This window comes from Eucalyptus grandis, chromosome 8 (assembly GCF_016545825.1).
Source record: "Eucalyptus grandis isolate ANBG69807.140 chromosome 8, ASM1654582v1, whole genome shotgun sequence".
Lineage (NCBI taxonomy): Eukaryota > Viridiplantae > Streptophyta > Magnoliopsida > Myrtales > Myrtaceae > Eucalyptus > Eucalyptus grandis.
This window is the reverse complement of record NC_052619.1, coordinates 11,075,873-11,094,201: the sequence shown is the minus strand read 5'-3', so window position 1 is coordinate 11,094,201 and position 18,329 is coordinate 11,075,873. Positions and strand designations below refer to the sequence as shown.

General features: G+C 39.2%; 2 protein-coding genes and 1 non-coding gene across 5 annotated transcripts; 2 read left to right on the top strand and 1 right to left on the bottom strand.

Annotated features, from left to right (window-relative positions):
• The first annotated feature begins 1,898 nt into the window (after nt 1–1,898).
• Nucleotides 1,899–6,018, top strand: LOC104416275 (probable metal-nicotianamine transporter YSL5). Its single transcript, XM_018861980.2, has 6 exons — nt 1,899–2,903; nt 3,775–3,938; nt 4,034–4,131; nt 4,208–4,342; nt 4,449–4,635; nt 4,729–6,018. The coding sequence occupies exons 1-6, from the start codon at nt 2,519–2,521 to the stop codon at nt 5,809–5,811; spliced, it is 2,052 nt and encodes a 683-aa protein (XP_018717525.2). The 5' UTR covers nt 1,899–2,518; the 3' UTR covers nt 5,812–6,018.
• Nucleotides 6,019–12,232: 6,214 nt separating this feature from the next.
• On the bottom strand, nt 12,233–17,460 carry LOC104416272 (pentatricopeptide repeat-containing protein At5g06540). 3 transcript variants are annotated; one of them, XM_018861981.2, is made up of 2 exons: nt 14,607–17,460; nt 12,233–14,199 (listed from the first exon to the last, which is right to left on the bottom strand). In XM_018861981.2, the coding sequence occupies exon 1, from the start codon at nt 17,358–17,360 to the stop codon at nt 15,777–15,779; it is 1,584 nt and encodes a 527-aa protein (XP_018717526.2). In that variant the 5' UTR covers nt 17,361–17,460; the 3' UTR covers nt 12,233–14,199; nt 14,607–15,776. The 3 variants fall into 3 exon arrangements, with proteins under 3 accessions (XP_018717526.2, XP_018717527.2, XP_010025983.2); XM_018861982.2 differs by having other exon boundaries at nt 12,233–14,214; nt 15,261–17,460; XM_010027681.3 differs by having other exon boundaries at nt 15,261–17,460.
• Nucleotides 12,714–15,407, top strand: LOC104416274. The gene is made up of 7 exons (XR_005545628.1): nt 12,714–12,769; nt 13,287–13,458; nt 13,542–13,576; nt 13,961–14,267; nt 14,591–14,779; nt 14,870–15,052; nt 15,162–15,407. It is a non-coding gene; the product is annotated as a transaldolase (transcript).
• Nucleotides 17,461–18,329: the final 869 nt, after the last annotated feature.

Here is an 18,329-nt window from a genome sequence, read left to right as displayed (position 1 = left end):
TCTCGGTTAATGTGATAGTTAATTCAAGCGACCAAGTCTCTATCGAGTCGTGCATTGCTTTTAAGCTGTTTTGTGGTAGTGCTCAGATAAAACCATTCTATGGTTTGACAGGTCAAATTCACCTTACCTATATGAATTGCCATGTTATGACACTGTTTAATTCAAAATCAATGCTTGAATTGACATTTTATTTACTCAAATTAAATAGTTGATTCGTAGCCTTGTCAATTAAGTTAAGGAAGATAGGAAATGACTGCAATAATGGTCCCCATTTGATGAATTCTTTCAAGGCCAGCTATGTTAGTTGGTTCACTTGACTCTTGATATCTTAGGTGGGAAAATGCCGTCGTCCTTATAACACATGTTATCATGAGAAGAGCGTATATGGAAACATACTTCTTAAGAGAACATATATACATGTAAATTGATAGATAGATAGATAGATATTTTAATCGATTTTACAAGCAACAAAAAATGCCTAATAATGTCTTACGACACTTCCTAGAAAACTAAAAGCAGGAATGATTCACGCCAACAAATAAAGAAATTAAGAATGATAATGAAAAGTGAATAAGATGAAGTGTAGTAATTTAACTTGAGATAAGTCAGGTAAAGAATTCAATCTTCTAAGACTAAACTAAATCAAAGGTGTCCACTAAAATCCTAAACGATGTGTATGCTAACTAAATGAAACCAAGCTAATTTTAAGATAATTATAATACTAAAATCGAACAACCTAATCAAGGCCTATTTTTCCAACTAATTTTCCCTGTTTTATGTTTTATTTATTATATATTCTGGAAAAAGGGACTCGGACCAGGCCCTTATGCCCGGTCCGCAGATTTGGGGGAACATCCAAAACACCATCAAAGATCCATTTTCAATTGGACCCAGGCCAGGCCCTTTGGCGAGGCCCATCTATTTTAAAAAATATATATATATATATATATTTATTTATTTTTTTTTTTTGAACCCATTCTTCTTCTTCTTCTTCTTTTTAAATCTCTTTTCTTTTCTTTTATTATTTTGGTTCTTCTCCACCGCCTTCTTAGGTGCCCTGATGCCTTCATTTGTCTCCTTCATACTACAGAGAGCACCCAAAACATCATCAAAGACAAAGACACGTTCGGATTGAGGACGAGATGAACAAATCGGCGCCACCGAGCTTTGTAATCAAACACTCGGACCGTCGTTTCTGCTCGTGCCGGCTCCTTATCGGCGACCTTCATCGAAATGCAGCAAGGAGACATGCCAATACAGAGAAGAGAAGAGCAGAACAAATGCATTCAGATTTAGGTTTAATGATAATGAAATATAACCAGAATCGTATTAATGTGCGCATCTTTAGATTGAACTAAATCGCGAGCTATTTCATGTCTGCGTCTAAGAGGCATATTATCGAACTGGTTGGTGGTCAGTAAACTGTGAAAGTAAAATTTAGCTCTATCTCGGACTAAGATTCATGGCCTGATTCGGAGGAATTCAACGAGCATGATTTGGAATCGACTAAAAAGACAGTCCAATCATTTCTAACACTTGCTTCAACCTAGGAGAATGAACATTGAATCGACTGTAATTAGTTCAAGGCAAACTAAAAAGCGATAAGATATTGCCAGACTAGCTAGATGAGATGAAACTGTGTCTAACGACTGGATTAGCGATTGAATTAGGCTATGTAATATCGGAATTGATGGGTTGATCCAAATCAACGGGTATTTATTTGTTCATTCATTCTTTTTTATTTTTACAAAAATGAAAATTTGAATTTTCTTCTCGTGTTCTTTTGGGCATAGCCAAGCTGACTTTTCAGTTACAAAACGGACCATAAGGGAAGCACTACACATGGAGACCTTTCGCAGCATGCAATGGCCATGAGTTTGCAGTCCTGCCGCGGTTTAAGGGCCGTTCATTGCTTTTCCTTTTGTCTTTCCTAATTAAAGAGAACCGATTTACTTCCGGAAAGCAGACGTAGATACAATGTTTCTGTGAATTTCGTCTGCTGATGCACTTCATCTGCTTGCCCAGAAATGTCTGTTGCGCTGTCATTAACCAGCAGATGCATAGCGTGCATGCACTGAAATGGAAACGGCAAAAGAAGGAAAAAAGAAGAAGTTGGAATGCATTTAAGAGGGGATAAACCTCGCAAATGGTGGATAGATCACAGGGCACAATCAGAATGTGAGTAGGAGGATGACCGTGACTCAGCCCACAAACAGCCAGCGTCAGATCTCAGTCCTCCTTTTCCTTCCATTCAATGTCATACAACATCACGCCTTTGAATTCATAAAAGTCGACATGTTGCAGATTTCTTCCCTATTACGTCCTTACTGAGAGTGTTGAACGAAAAACAGAGAACTACGATTATTAAGCCCAAGCGTCACGCTATAAAGCCACCCACAAAAAAAAAGATTCACATCCACAAAAACCATCCTGAAGAGATTCACAACCCAAGATCCAGACCCCCCTCCTCCGTCAGAAAAGAGAATACTTTTTGGTGGAAGAACCGAAAGAATCACGAATGGGTAGAGACGATGGAGCAGAGAGTGGGCATGGCAAGAAGGACAGAGAGGAAGAGGAAGAGGAAGAGGTAGAGACGATGGTGTCGGTGGAGAAAGCGTTCGAGAGCAAGGAGGTGCCGTCGTGGAGGCAGCAGCTGACGGTGAGGGCCTTCGCGGTGAGCTTCGTGCTCAGCGTCATGTTCAGCTTCATCGTGATGAAGCTGAACCTGACGACCGGGATCATCCCGTCCCTGAACGTGTCCGCTGGGCTGCTGGGCTTCTTCTTCATCAAGACCTGGACCAAAGTGCTGGAGAAGTCCGGGATGTTGCAGGTCCCCTTCACGAGGCAGGAGAACACCGTGATTCAGACCTGTGTTGTCGCCTCCTCCGGGATCGCCTTTAGCGGTAACGGCCCCTTAAATCCCATCTTAGCCTTAAAAAAAATGATTTTTCTGTCTATTTTTTTTTCTGTGACTTGTATCATGTTGTCTTATTTGATTAGAGAAAGAAAGATTGGTTTTTGGTATGATTTGTGGCCTGGGAATCTGCTGTTCTTGGAGAGTTTGCTGAGGAACAATCTCAGCTACTCTGTGATCTGTCCGTTAGTGTAGTAGATTTGGTTCTTGCTGCTTTTCCCTTTTTTTCTTCGCTCCATTTGCATGTCTCAATAAAAACCAATTTTTTTCTACATAATAATTACCGAACTGAGTCTATAATTTTCATTTTTGTTTCAATTTTTTCTCTTGTTTTTTCTCTGCTTAATCGTGGGTTGTTTGATCATTTTTTATCTTTCTCAAGCAATATTTTTGAGTAAATGTTGATTTCAGACGCTTATAATGTTTCATTCTAACCCATTTCATGTCTCATAAAAATTGCGGTTGGACTTTATCTGGCTTCACCAGGATAAATTCCGAGTTGAAATTGGACTGAATCTTGTTCAGCTGAAACTATACCGTTGACATTATATCATAGGAGTGCTTTGCGAGAGTTTGCAGAGTGGACCTGATCCTAGTTTCTTTACAAGGCTCCTTCGCCAGCCAGTTTGTTTATTTGTTTATAGTTTCACGGCTACACGGATCAATTGTAATCTTACCGAAAGACTACGATTTTGCTCATCTGCCTAACCAAATTGATGTTTATGGAAACTAGGTTCTCGTGACGTGACAGAGTCGCTGCTCGTGCATTGCTCTTATATTCACTGATATGCACTTGCTTGTAGTAATTGCCTGAGTATTCTCCGTGTCGTTCTTTCTTTTTTCCAATCTCGATTGAGCAGGAGGTTTTGGAAGCTACTTGTTTGCAATGAGCGGACGAATCGCCAGCCAAGCGGAGAGCGGACCCGGTACAAATGACTACAAGGACCCATCATTGGGCTGGATTATTGGGTTCCTCTTCATCGTTAGTTTTGTGGGGCTCTTGTCGGTGGTGCCTCTTAGGAAGGTAATGACATTTGATGGTTCTAACGAGCAGGACACGTGCTCTTGCCATTGTATGTACGTGATGATTAACATTGCGTAGACATTTTCTCTGCACAGATCATGATCATCGATTTCAAATTGACGTATCCAAGTGGCACTGCAACTGCTCATCTGATCAACAGTTTCCACACGCCCGAAGGAGCCAAGCTAGCTAAGTCAGTAGCGTGAATTAGATCTGTTGTAATTTGATCTTGCCTGTTCTGATGGGCGTGCTTCCTCGTGATTGTGCAGGAAACAAGTGAGAGCACTGGGGAAATTCTTTTCATTCAGTTTCCTCTGGGCATTCTTCCAGTGGTTCTACACTGCTGCAGATTACTGTGGGTTTGTTAACTTTCCAACTTTGGGATTGAAAGCCTATGAGAACAAGTAAGACGCCAGTTTTAAATTACCTGAAGAATAAATTTCTGTTCTCTTTCTAGGCCTGATTTAAACGGAGGAATTCTTTTAGATGATTCTTTGGGCAAATATGCAGGTTCTACTTTGATTTTTCTGCAACATACGTTGGTGTGGGAATGATCTGCCCCTACATCATTAACATATCACTGCTTATTGGGGGAATACTGTCTTGGGGCTTGATGTGGCCTCTCATTGAGAAAAAAGAGGGCGACTGGTATGATAAACCAGATCCAGGCAACATGCACGGCATCCAAGGTTACAAGGTAAGGTGAATAGTTCCAGAAGAATGGCTTAGCTCGACTCTTCATTTTTATTGCTATGCTCCTCTTTGTTGACAGGCCATTTTTCATGAATAGGTATTTATATCCATAGCCATGATCCTTGGCGACGGCCTCTATAACTTCTGTAAAGTGTTGAGTCGGACCCTTTTGGGTTTGTATCATCAACTTAGGAAAAAAAACAGTCTTCCGAGGGTTGCGAACGGCTCTCCTCCCGAGTCCCCTCAGCTCTCCTTTGATGAGCAACGTCGGACAAGCCTCTTCCTCAATGATCAAATCTCCAGTATTTTCGCCGTTGGGGGCTACATCGTGATCGCGGTAATCTCCATTGTATCTCTTCCTCACATATTCCACCAGCTCAAGTGGTACCACATATTGGTCGTCTACCTTGCAGCCCCCATCTTGGCCTTTTGCAATGCATATGGATGCGGGCTCACTGACTGGTCCCTCGCGTCGACCTACGGGAAACTTGCCATCTTTGTGATTGGGGCATGGGCTGGTGCGTCCCATGGCGGGGTCCTCGCTGGCCTTGCTGCTTGTGGGGTCATGATGAACATCGTCTCCACCGCCTCTGACCTAACTCAGGACTTCAAGACTGGGTATATGACCCTAGCTTCCCCTCGGTCCATGTTTCTGAGCCAGGTGATCGGGACTGCCATGGGCTGTGTCATATCTCCGTCCGTCTTCTGGCTGTTCTACAAGGCGTTCAAGGACCTTGGTCTTAAGACCAGCACGTACCCAGCCCCTTATGCCAGCATCTACCGAAGCATGGCTATTTTGGGAGTGGAGGGATTCTCGTCACTACCCAAACACTGCCTCACTCTCTGCTATGGATTCTTCGCAGCCGCAATAGTCATAAATGCGATTAGGGACTTGGTCCCCAAGAAGTATTCGAGGTTTATCCCGGTCCCTATGGCCATGGCAATACCGTTTTATTTGGGATCGTATTTTGCTATTGACATGTGCATTGGGAGCCTGATTTTGTTCTTGTGGGAGAGGATGGACAAGACCAAGGCTGATGCATTTGCACCAGCAGTTGCTTCGGGATTGATTTGCGGAGATGGGATCTGGACTCTGCCGAGCTCCATTCTCGCCCTTGTTGGCGTGAAGCCGCCCATTTGCATGAAGTTCTTGTCGAGGGCGGAGTTGCCGAATTCCTAAAGGGCTCATGAATCGAGCGCAAAAGATGGGTTTCTGAGAATGGTAGCACATAATGTTTGTATGAACGTGGCAGTTAACGTTATTTTCTAAATGCAGTTGGATGGAAATTTAGAAGAGAATAAAGCATAGTAATCAATATGGTTCATAGTGTCAAGTTAATGTTGGACTTTGCTGATATTGTTGCTTGGAGATGTTCAAGACTAGTTAGAGGGAAACAATCAGGGCTCTTGCCATATTTTCCTCAATGTAAATTGAAAATCATGGAGGCTCTTGTCCATATCTTTTTCCAGTGAAATCAATTGTCTGTAAATTGAAAATTGAGATATATGGTCTTAACCAAATAAATATTAGTTTAGAACTTTAAATAGTGACTCAATAAAACATTGGCAAATTAATAAGAACAAAAATACACATCAAGAAGTAACTCATATAAAAGTTGGTAATTCAAAATTAACCAATACTTAGTTTGACGGAAGGTAACAAATCATTCTAACTAAAAGTTGGTGATTCATATAAGAGTTAATAGATTCAAAATTACATTTAGTTTCCCAAATAAAAGTTGGTAAGTTATTATAAAAATTGATACTCTACAAAATATAAAAAAGAGGTATGTAATTTCATATAGGTGTTGGTAAATCATCAATAGATTATCTAGAAAAAAAAAAACATAGTCATCGGTATGAAATTCCTAGACTTGACTTGATGCAACAACAACATGACTAAATCATCAAACTAAGGACCTTCAAGTGCACCTGTCCTATGTATAAAATAATACTTTAAAAAATCCAAACTGATACACGTATGATAAATTTACTTCAAATTATTTTTTTAACTATGAAAAATCCCAAACTTGTATATTTGTGACAAATTTACCTTAATTGGCTATAAAAAACTCTAGATTGGTATACTTGTGATAAATTTATCAAAAATTAATTTATAATACCATCAAAACCCTAAATTAGTACATTTGTAACAAATATACCCTATGTTAAATTGGAGTAATACCACAAAAAATCACAAAATACACTAGCGAACTGTCACGTGTCATTCAACTTGATAAATTGACTAAAAAAATTCAACGAAGGTAAATTTGTCACAAGTGTACTAGTTCGAAATAAATTTATCAAAGATATACCAATTTGGGGTTTTCAGTGATCAAAAAAATAGTTTTAAATAAATTTATCGTAGGTGTACTAGTTTGAGATTTTTCAGGATATTAACCCTAAAAATATAGGAAAATAGGGGGCTTTGAAGGTTGTACCATTGGGGATAATGTTCATAAAGTTTTAAACCTATCATACAACAATCAATTTAATTATAAACTTCTCTGTTTGATCATTTTAGTTATAAGCCTTTTGATGAATTTCTAATGTAGCCCTTTTCACCAAATTTGGCTGAAAATTGTTGATGCATGGCGATTCATTAGACTTTTTTTTGTAGTTTTCGAAAAAAAAAAATGAAACTTTTCCCACTATGTCTCCACTAGATTTGTTCTCAATTTTTCTATTATTTTTCCCTATTATATTTCTTTTTGCTAATGGCTAGTCCTAGCGATGGCTGATGATCGACCATGGGTGAGGGGCACCCTCATTGACCAATGACCACTCTTTACCTAAATCTAGCAAGGGGTGACTGATTAGCGAGGGCCACGAAAACTTCGCCCAAATGTAGGGTAGTGCGAACCTTGCTTGTGGCCGATCATCAACCACCATTGACATGGGCCATAGGCAAAAAGGAAAAGAAAATGGAAAAAATAGAAAAAAGAAGGGTTAATACCTTAAAAAACTCCAAACTGGTACATTTGTGACAAATTTACCCCAAACTATTTTTTTACCACGAAAACCTCAAACCGGTACACCCGTGACAAATTTACCCCGACTAACTATAAAAAACCACAAACCGGTACACCCGTGACAAATTTACCCCAAATTAATTTATTCGACCACAAAAAACCCCAAACCGGTAAATTTGTGACTAATATACCCTCCAAAATTAGATTAATACCACAAAAAAATCACAAAAATTATAAACTATGATAAACAGAGTGTAAAATCCCAAATTGATATACCGGTCAATTGTCAAGTGTTATTTAACTTTATAATTTAACAAGAAAATTGAACTAAAACTAACAGATGGTAAATTTGTTACAAGTGTACCAGTTTAGGGTAAATTTGTCAAATGTATACCAGTTTGGGGTTTTTGGTAGTCAAAAAAATAGTTTGGGGTAAATTTGTCACAGTGTACCGCTTTGGGGTTTTTCAAGGTATTAACCCAAAAAAGAAAGAAAAGAATTGAAAAAAAAATCAACAATGAAGGAAATTTTTGAAAAAGAAATGCAAAAACTGTTCACGTCAAGCCAAGTCACGTGGAACAACCACGTTTACGTTAGTAATTTCCGATTAAAATTTATTAGAATGACCAAATTGAAAATTTTTCAAAAGATTTATCACTAAATTAGCCAAATTGAAAATTTTACAATTGAAATGAGTGCTGTATAATAAGTTTATGATTGTTTGAACAATTTTTCCTATAATTGAGTGAGAATGAAATTGGTTAAAGTGGGATTGGAACTTACCAACTCCATGCCATGTATTTTTTATCATTTCTTTCTTATACTTTAAGTTTAAATAATGTTTCTAACCATACATCATTATTTTCAATACATAATACTCTGCACATTACATTAAGAAATCCCCCTTCTTCATTTTGATCTTATTGCATTGCATATCTCTAATTAACATTCAAACAAAAGTATTTGTATAACACAAAATGTCATCAATCTTACTTCAATCGAATGAACTGGACGACAATAAAATAAAATACTACAAATTGCTATAAGATTACCCTCATTTTTTCCCATTAGAGTTACCCATATTACCAAACTATAAAATGTACTATTAGTCCTAGAACAACAACTCCATCACAAGTATATCATGTTAAAATATCATTTTCATTGTACGTTAAATTGATATACTTGAATCTGAAAGGATTATTATATCAAACTTTATAGAAGTTAAGTTCTTTCATATATCACACGGGTTTTTCTTAACATGCTTTTTCTTAGAACCATTTGATTTCAGTCTAATTCAGCTTTTACACATCCATTTAACTTTTTCAATATTTCAATTTCGACCACGTGAAAATATCTCACAAACACGTAAGGTATGGTACAAAGGTACTTAAAGCCGGTGAAATGTACTAGTATTTTACTAGTCTGTACTAAAAGTACAAGAACAAAGTGAAACGGTCCATTACACACTACTGTATTCTTTAAAATGCAAACTGTTCGTCGAGGCTTTGGGCCTCCACGAATGTCAAGAATTCATCCTACCTCGACCGGACACGGTGAGCCGCATCATCTCTTATCATGAATCAGAATCGATGATTCGAAAGACATGATATGCAGCAGACATTGGCTGTGATCAGTTGGTGCTTTCTTGCATATCTCAACCGTGCCCGACGAAGCTCTGAAAGCATTCATGCACCACGGAGTCGTTTCAAGAACTATCGATGCAAGCACATCAGAGGCTGCATGCAGTTCGGTGAAGCTTAGCTCATTTACCGTCATCTCTACCTAACATTTCCACAATAAAATCATGGTACTTAATAATAATATGGTCATAGCATCCGTGACGCGTCAAAAAAATTTAGCAAGATTATGGTCTTAATCAAATAAAAATTAGTTTGGAAATTTAAATTGTAACTCAATAGAATTTTTGTAAATTATAGAAATGAAGAATATATATTAGGAAGTAACTCAAATGAGAGTTGGTAATTCAAAATTAACTGGTAATTTAGTTTGACAAAAACTGACAATTCATTCCAGCTTAAAGTTGGTGATTCATGCAGAGTTAGTAAATTTGGAAATTACGGTAAGTTATGCAAATGAAAATTGGTAAGTTATTACTAAAAATTGATGCTATGCAAACTATATTAAAAAAAAGTCTGTCATTTCATATTGTTGTTGGCAAATCATGAATAAATTATCTAGGAAAAAAATTAGTCACCGGTCCAAAATTCCCAGACTCGATGCGACAACAACGTGACTTAAATCACCAACTAAAGATCTTCAAGTGCATGTGCCCCACGTATAAAAATAAAGGAAGGTAGGGTTTTGAAGGATGTACTCTAGGGGATAATGGTCCACAAAGTTTTAAATCTATAGTACAATGGTCAATTTAATTATAAATTATTTAAATTAACTAATTCAATCCTAAACTTTTTGATGATTTTCAAATGTTACTCTTCTCGTCAATTTTGGCCGAAAGTTACTGAAGTAGCAATCCAATTAGCACTGTTTCTTCATGTGGCACAACTAATACTAAAATGAACAATTTTTGCAAATTTTCTTAAGATTTTGAAAGTTTTCCTGCCTCATCTCCATTGGATTTGGTCTTGGTTTTTCTTCTTTTCTTTTCCCTATTCTTTTCCTTTTCACCAATGGCTAGTCTTGGCGATGGCTGATGACTAACCATAGTGAGGGTCAGCCAGTGATAGGGGTTATCATTTATCAAAACCATCTACTAAGGATTGATTTCCAAAAATTAGAATTGGGAATCGCCGATAGTTCCATAAACCCACTTGGGAATTGGACTGTTGATGGGTCCATAATCAAGCTTTGTGGTTAGACCACATTATCATAAAACTCCAATCCCTTTCACTTCCCTTGGCATTACTTAGAAACCAAAAGACCAAATCAAAAATCCGATCGAAGAGGAGATGAAAGAAGCTCAACGGTCCAGCCTCATGAAAGAAAGGCTTCCAGAGGCTCAGGTTAAAAGGGGCAGAGGAAGATCCAGAAAGACGCAGTCATGCGATGAGACGGTCAGGACGATCGTGACTCATAATAAAAAGGCGTAGGGGAAGACCTCGGAAGATAGAGAATGCGGAGCACGAGACATGGCAAATTAGTTATGTGAGAAACCATGCCTTCATGAAGACCTCAAACTATTTGAATGAGGTAATATGTGTGTGTGTGTGTGTGTGTGTGTGTGTGTGTGTGTGTGTGTGTGTGAGAGAGAGAGAGAGAGAGAGAGACCATCTGACCAGAAAAAATTCACTAAAAATGGAATGCATATGGCTGGTAACTCACTTTTCAGAGTTCAGAATTTCATTCCTTAAGTCCTGAGCCCGTAAGTCCTGAGCCCGTGATTCTCTAACAGCAACTTTTGTCACACTCTTTGCAACGTCCTGCTCCACATTAACAACTAAATGCTTAAGATGTTTGACCTTAAACCTAGTTGTTTGTGTTGATCAATGACATTATCGATGCTCCAGGCAACCAACATAGGAACAACAGGATATAACCAACCACGAACATAGAAAATATAATCTGCTTTGGGACAAAACAATCTCCTAGGCATGATTGGATTTTCATGGGTCAGAACCAGAAAAACGAATAAAAGCAATAGACAGTTACATATTCTCCCTTCCAAATCTCAATGTTAAACCATTCAAGTGATCTTTGCCATAATGTCCACAAAAAAGATGGGCGATCCCTATTTTGTCATATCTGGGAGGAAAAAATTATCAGGTTTGATGTTATCTTGTACTCATGTCTTAGACACGGCATGGACAAGAAAGATAATTCCAATCTAGTATGAATGTGCGTGCGTGTGTAAAGATCAAGTCAAATTACCTCAGCTCTATAGCGTAAGGATTCAACGGCATTCTTTGTGAGCAAAGGAAATGGCACAAGATTCGACTCTTTGTTCTCATCCTCCCCTAAGAAGGATTTTATCTCTTCTAAAATATCCATCTCCTTAGGGGAAACCTGTCAAATAAACCAGTGATTCCATAGCAGATACGGTCATTACATACGAAGGAAGAGATGGATAAAAGAAGAGCTCAAAAAAGCTTCAAAGCACAAACTTTAAAAAAAAAAAAAAGTTTGGAAGAGCTAACAGAAAAACCCAACATTGAATTGGCTCTCCACTGAACTAGAAAAACTATTCAAAAGTAAAACAAAAACCAATAAAAGATTTAATGGTTTCATGATCCATTACGTCTCTAGTTCATTCCCTCGTATCGAGGTCATTTCATACTCAAGTTAGGTCGATTTGAAATTTTTTTTTATTCTTTTCTTTTATTCTTTTTTTTGATCTTTCCCTTTCTTTTTTTTAATTAAAATAATATTCATAGTTATTCATGTTAACATTGATCGTACCACGTCAGTAATATTCAGCCAAAATTAGTCGGAATGGCAAAATTGACACTCAATCAAAAAGTTTAAAACTAAATTGACAAAATATAATATGTTAAAGAATTTTTCTGATACTTTTCCCCATTGGATTTTATGTGAGCCGTGCACTACCTTCTAGTTATCATAAATGGACCGACACCATCGTAACAGTCCCCAATCCAATCCTAACTTGATTAAAGCCGACAAAGTCACCAAATTCATTTTGGTGTGACGTAAACGTCGACCAAAAAAATCTAAACATAGATTTTGGGTTGTCATGATTTGTGTTTTCCATAGGGAAAATGTAAAGGTGAACCGAAAATTGCGGGACTATTCGACAGCATCTACATTTAGTTTAGCAGGCTCCCACATAGACTTCAATGTGTAGACAGCTACCAAATCCACAAGCTTTGGATCCTCAGAAACATTCAAGGATTCAGAGACTATTCGACAGCATCTACAGTTAGTTTATGCCTTCTTACTCGTGATCAGATCCTCTGCTTCCGGCAGTGTTTCTATCCGGTACCACATCCTGTCTTAACTATTGATCCATAAGAAAAAAGGTAATTGTGTAATCTATAACTAATAAATCCACGGGTAAGATTCATTGAGGCTTCAATATAGGCACCGAACTAGATAGGTGATCCTTGCCCGTCTTTAGTCTCATTATAAATAGCGACTTCTGGTCTGTATATACTGTGCCTCAGCCTGAACAAGTGCCATGGCTTGCAATCACCTTCTTGGCTTCAGATCACTCTCGACCCTTGTCGGCTCAAGGTGATTATTGCTTCTTCTCCTAGTATTGTTGTAGATACATCATACGCTCATCAGTGGCTGATTTGTCATGACTATTCATGGCCTTTTGTCGTTGGAAACAGTAGAACATGCATGGCTTCTGTGCTACAATCTGATCCATCCATCCTCAATTTTCATCAAGCAGAAGTATGATTTCAGCTCAGCCAATGAAGTTCACAAACAAAGACTATATATTACTGACTGGACTGTTTGGATGAACCAAAACTGGTTCCTCTTTTTTAGTAGCTGTCATCACCACCCCATTCGCAAAGTGATTTAGCTTTGAGCTTCAACTGTTGTTGGACTTGCATACTGAGATTTCTTGACAAAACAGTAATCAACTAAGCCACTGAAAGGACATGCAACAGAATAGCAAACAAGATGGGCCTTTTATAGACCTGTCATGCCTTGGTTTAGAAACTCTAGCTGTTCATAGAAAATTTCATTTCTTGTTCTTTTGCGCCTCAGAAAGAAATGTATGCTTTCCATGTATATGCAGGATCAGTTGCTCCTTCGATGGCAGCACCAGGAACCAAACAAAGAGAACAACACTGCATCATCTGTACGAGAAGCAAGGCCAAAGCCCTTGGTATGACAACATGAGACGACCAGTCACGGATTTGATTCCACTGATTGCTAGTGGAATCAGAGGTGTCACTACTAATCCTGCGGTAACTACTAAATGCAACTTTAATTGTTGAAGCCACTGACACTGGATTTTGCTTCTCTAACTATGCATGAAATATGGCTGCAGATTTATGAAAGAGCTATGTTGTCATCAGATATTAGGTAAGGAGCTAGTGAAAAGCTTAAAGCTTCATTTCTGTCCCCATAAGTTATAATACTTGCTCTATAATTTGCCAAATAAATGGCAACTTGTGAGAAAAGGTAACTAAATTCTAACAAGAATTTGACACCATAACTTTCAGCACCAGTTGCTTAAGTGACCCGTACATGCAGTCACTTTGGAGAGGCCAATCACCACCTTTTGCAGCTGGCTGCACTGTCTAATCACTCTTTGGTCACACCTCCATATGAAAAGTTTAGACAGCCAAAAGAGAATATTTAATGTGTCATTTTGTATTCTGAACAATCCGCTAATTAAAGTTTGCAACTTAGAGATGTCAGACTGTATCTCAATAGACTATTTCTTACTAACATAAACGTGAGTTGATTCAGGGAACTCCTACAAGCAAAGAAGGATGTTGAAAGTGCATACTGGGAAATGGTTGTTGATGATGCTCGAGAAGCATGCAAACTTTTTCAAACCAATTTTACTGATACAGATGGAGAAGATGGCTATGTCTCCATTGAGGTTTCACCCATGCTTGCTTATGATACTCGGCGGACAACTGAGGAGGCAAAAAGACTTTGTGAAATGGTGAACTGCCCAAACATATGCATCAAAATCCCTGCAACAACAGAATCTATAATTTCCATCAAGGAAGTAATTTCACAAAGCATATGTGTAAATGCAACAGTAAGTTCAAGCAACCAAGTAACTCCACTAATATGATTCTCCCCATGGTGGTTAAAATCACACTTGCTCAGTACATTGGTATTGCTGGTAATTTGTCCATATGACAATTGATAAAAGTTTGGCTACATCTGCTTTAAATAGCCAAATTACACCCATCGCATTTTTTGACAATGGATACTAATAAGACCCCTTGTACTTTTGTTTACTTGCTCTATATAGAATTAGCTGCATCAAGAGCTTCTCCAAATAGGAAAAATTAACTATCAAAGCATCTCTTGCTTGAAGTTCTTACGGCACACTCAAACCATCCAATGGTTTGACAGGTCATATTCACCCTACCGACATATGAAGCTGTTGTTGATGCTTATCTGGATGGACTTGAGGCTTCAGGGCTCATAGATCTTTCCAGGGTCACAAGTGTTGCTTCATTTTACATAAGTAGGGTCGATAACCTTATTGATCAGAAGCTTGAAGAAATCGGTACCTCCCAGGCACTTAAGCTCAAAGGAAAGGTATGTGCATCCAAAATATGAAGGCATGAGTTGTCTTTTATATGCAAGTCCAGCCCATGCTTTTCTTCCTCACTTTCAATTGAACCTCAGGCTGCGGTAGCGCAAGCTACTTTAGCATATAAGCTTTTTCAGAAAAAGTTCTCTGGGCCACAATGGGAAGCTTTGAGGAAGAGAGGTGCCAGGAAGCAGAAGTTGCTTTGGGCCTCAACAAATGTCAAGAATCCATCCTATCCTGATACCTCCTACATTAATCCCCTGATAGGGCCAGACACGGTGAGCTAGCATCTCTTACTGTGAAGTGCAAATCATAATTGACCACTTCAAGGACTATGTAGCAGAAATGGTAGGGGTGCTAATAGTGATTGGTCGGTGTATTTTGTAGGTCTCGACCATGCCAGATGAAGCTCTAAAAGCATTCTTGCACCACGGAATTGTCTCGAAAAATATCGATGCAAATGTATCAGAGGCTGAATGCACTTACTGTATGCTTGAAGAGTTGGGGATTGATTGGAATGCCGTTGGAGCTCAGCTAGAACTTGAAGTAGTGGGGTCTTTCAAGAAGAGTTTCCAAAATGTGCTGAATAGTTTGCAAGAAAAGGCATAAGCTCTTCAATTCAGCAATGCATAGCTTGTGACTATAATCTCTAAGGAGCAATACCACAGTAACTGAGTTTATTGGATAATAAAGGGCATCGGCATGGCAATAATAAGACTGATGATCTAAAAAGTTTATGTTCTGATTACAATAAAGCATTGAGATCTTTTCACCATGTAATATGATAGCTCCTCATTATGTTTAATGATAGCATTCATATGCAACATGGTTTTGAGCAATTAACTTGAAGAGGTGCCAGAAGAAAATGAGGAGAATAATGCCATCTGATTTCAGACTGATGAGTGCCCTATACTCGGGGCTGAATTCCCATTTCCTTATGTTTTATGTATGCCCTTAGAAACAGGCTTCTTGGGAAGGTAGTTGAAAAGATAGAGAGTATCTTCATAACTCAATGATACTATTTCCTGGGGTCTTGAGTACCTTCCTCTGTAGGAATGAGTTCCTCACCAATTCCACATCATCCCATTGTTCAATAGATGCAAATAGATCTGATAATAAAGCATAGCGCCCACCATGATCTGGCTCCAAGTCGATCAAGTGTTTCCCAAGTTGTTGACCTAACTCAATCTCTCCATGAATCTTACAGGCAGCAACAAGAGCTCCCCATAAGCCAGGATGAGGCTCAATATGCATCCCCTTAACAAATTCCACCGCCTCCCTTATAAGCCCAGCTCGCCCAAGCAAATCAACCATCGAACCATAATGCTCTGACCAAGGTTCAAGCTGATACTTTTCTGTCATAAGACTAAAAATTTGACGACCCTCTTTGACTAACCCTGAATGACTGCATCCACTTAGCACAGCAGTGAATGTTACGTGATTCGGAGTGTGACCCAAACGCTGCATTTGCCAGAACAGTGACAGTGCCTGCTTTCCATGTGCATTCAAGGCCAAGCTAGCAATCATAGAATTCCAAGAACAGACATTCCTTTTGGGCATCAAATTGAACACTTTGACAGCTTTCTCAACATTTCCACACTTGCCATGCATATCTACAAGCGCAGTGCCCAGGATCACATTCATTGCGAACCCATTCTCCACTGTATACTTGTGGAGCCAAGTTCCCCACTCAATCGCACGAAGCTGCGCGCAAGCCGAAACTGCACTCACAACAGCAGCCTCATTGGCCACAATTCCTCCTCCAACCATCTCCTTGAAAAGCCCCAGTGCATCTGCACACATCTTGCATTGGGCATAGCCAGAAATCATCGCACTCCATGACGACGCATCACGTTCTGGCATCATGTCAAAGAGCTTCCTCGCGTCAGAAATTCTTCCCGACTGTGCATACCCTGAAATCATCGCGTTCCATGAAACGACATTCCTCCGCGGCATCCTATCGAAATAAGACCGGGCCACATCGATATCACCAGCCTTCACGTACCCCGTGACCAAACTAGTCCAGGAAACAACATCCACGAGCCCGGAACATTCGTCAAACAGCTGGCGCGCATCCCCCATCTCTCCACAGCTCGAATACATACTCAGCATATTGTTGACAACGTAAATGTCGCGACCCGACCCAAATTTCACGACGTGGGTGTGAACCTGCCTGCCAACCAGCAGCTGCGACGACAGCGAACACGACCGCAACACAAAAGGGTGCGTGAAGTTATCGGGGAAGACGCCGTTCCGGAGCATCCGAACGTAGTACGCGACGCCCCGGAGGCAATCCTGACCGGCGCACTCGGAGAAGGCCCGGATCATGGTGTTGTACATGAAGAAGGTGGGGACTCGGACGCCGCCGAACATGGCCTCCGCGTACCGGAGGTCGCGGAGGGCGGAGACGGCGGCGCAGGCCAGGAGGCGGGTGGCGGTGAAGAGGCGGCGCGCGAGGCCGGCGACGAGGAGGTGCGCGTGGGCCTGCTTGAGGTGGGACGGCCTCGCGAAGGCGTTGAGGGCTTGAGAGAGGGACGGGTGGTGGAGGAGTTCGAGCGCCCTGGCGGCAGCTTCATTCGACGCCATGCCGATACCATGTCGTGGTCAACCTCGGAGACTCCGAGCAGAACGCACGAGGAACTTAAGGTCAGCGCGACAGCATAGGGGGTTCTTCGAGATAAATTAACTTTGTAAATTAATCAATGTATTAGGACAACGTGAAGCGCCATCAGGAATAAATAAGCAGAAATGGAACCTCCAAAGATTGATGAAAATAATGAGGCGATCGTTAGCTTAAACCGTATAAATTTATCAATCAATTAGTGCCTATAATACAATCACATCAAGACCAAACTTTTGTCAAATCTTGATATCACAATAAAATTTTGTACCTAGTGTTTTCACTTTCTTCAAAGAGATGGTATTAATTTTTGTGACTTTTTATAAATCAAATTGAAGAGATCAATTTAACAAATTCGTGACACAAAATTTTAGCTTTTCTTTTTCTTTTTTTTTTTACCAATTTAACTCAATTAAATTGTATATCACTAATCCCAACTTGAAAACCACTTTTATTTCGTGTAATGGTTATGGGTCAGGATTAACATCTTTTTTTTTTACCAATTTAACTCAATTAAATTGTATATCACTAATCCCAACTTGAAAACCACTTTTATTTCGTGTAATGGTTATGGGTCAGGATTAACATCTTTTTTTTTTTACCAATTTAACTCAATTAAATTGTAAACCATTTGAAAACCACTTTTTTTGTGAAATGGTTATCCACAATGAGAGCATAAAAAAACCACCTTATCAAACATCTTTTATGGAAATATGTTGATAAAATAATGTATTAGTTTAATTTAGTTTGTCAATCCGTGTCATCCAACGGTTGACGATTGATGATAAATATTCGAAAGGGAATATTTTTTAACCACAAAGATCTAATCATTTCAATATCCTTCTTGAGTAGCTTTTCTTATATGAATGAATTCCGTCTCTCAATGCGGATTGGGGATCTAGTGTATTACGCACGTAGAACATCCATAGTAGATT

What these genes read in the sequence shown, in the direction of transcription:
- LOC104416275 (XM_018861980.2), top strand. Translation starts at nt 2,519, where the DNA reads ATGGGTAGAGACGATGGAGCAGAGAGTGGGCATGGCAAGAAGGACAGA. An exon ending in CTCCGGGATCGCCTTTAGCG is followed by an intron (nt 2,904 to 3,774) that starts GTAACGGCCCCT and finishes TCGATTGAGCAG; the next exon opens with GAGGTTTTGGAAGCTACTTG. An exon ending in TTGAAAGCCTATGAGAACAA is followed by an intron (nt 4,343 to 4,448) that starts GTAAGACGCCAG and finishes GCAAATATGCAG; the next exon opens with GTTCTACTTTGATTTTTCTG.
- LOC104416272 (XM_018861981.2), bottom strand. Translation starts at nt 17,360, where the DNA reads ATGGCGTCGAATGAAGCTGCCGCCAGGGCGCTCGAACTCCTCCACCAC.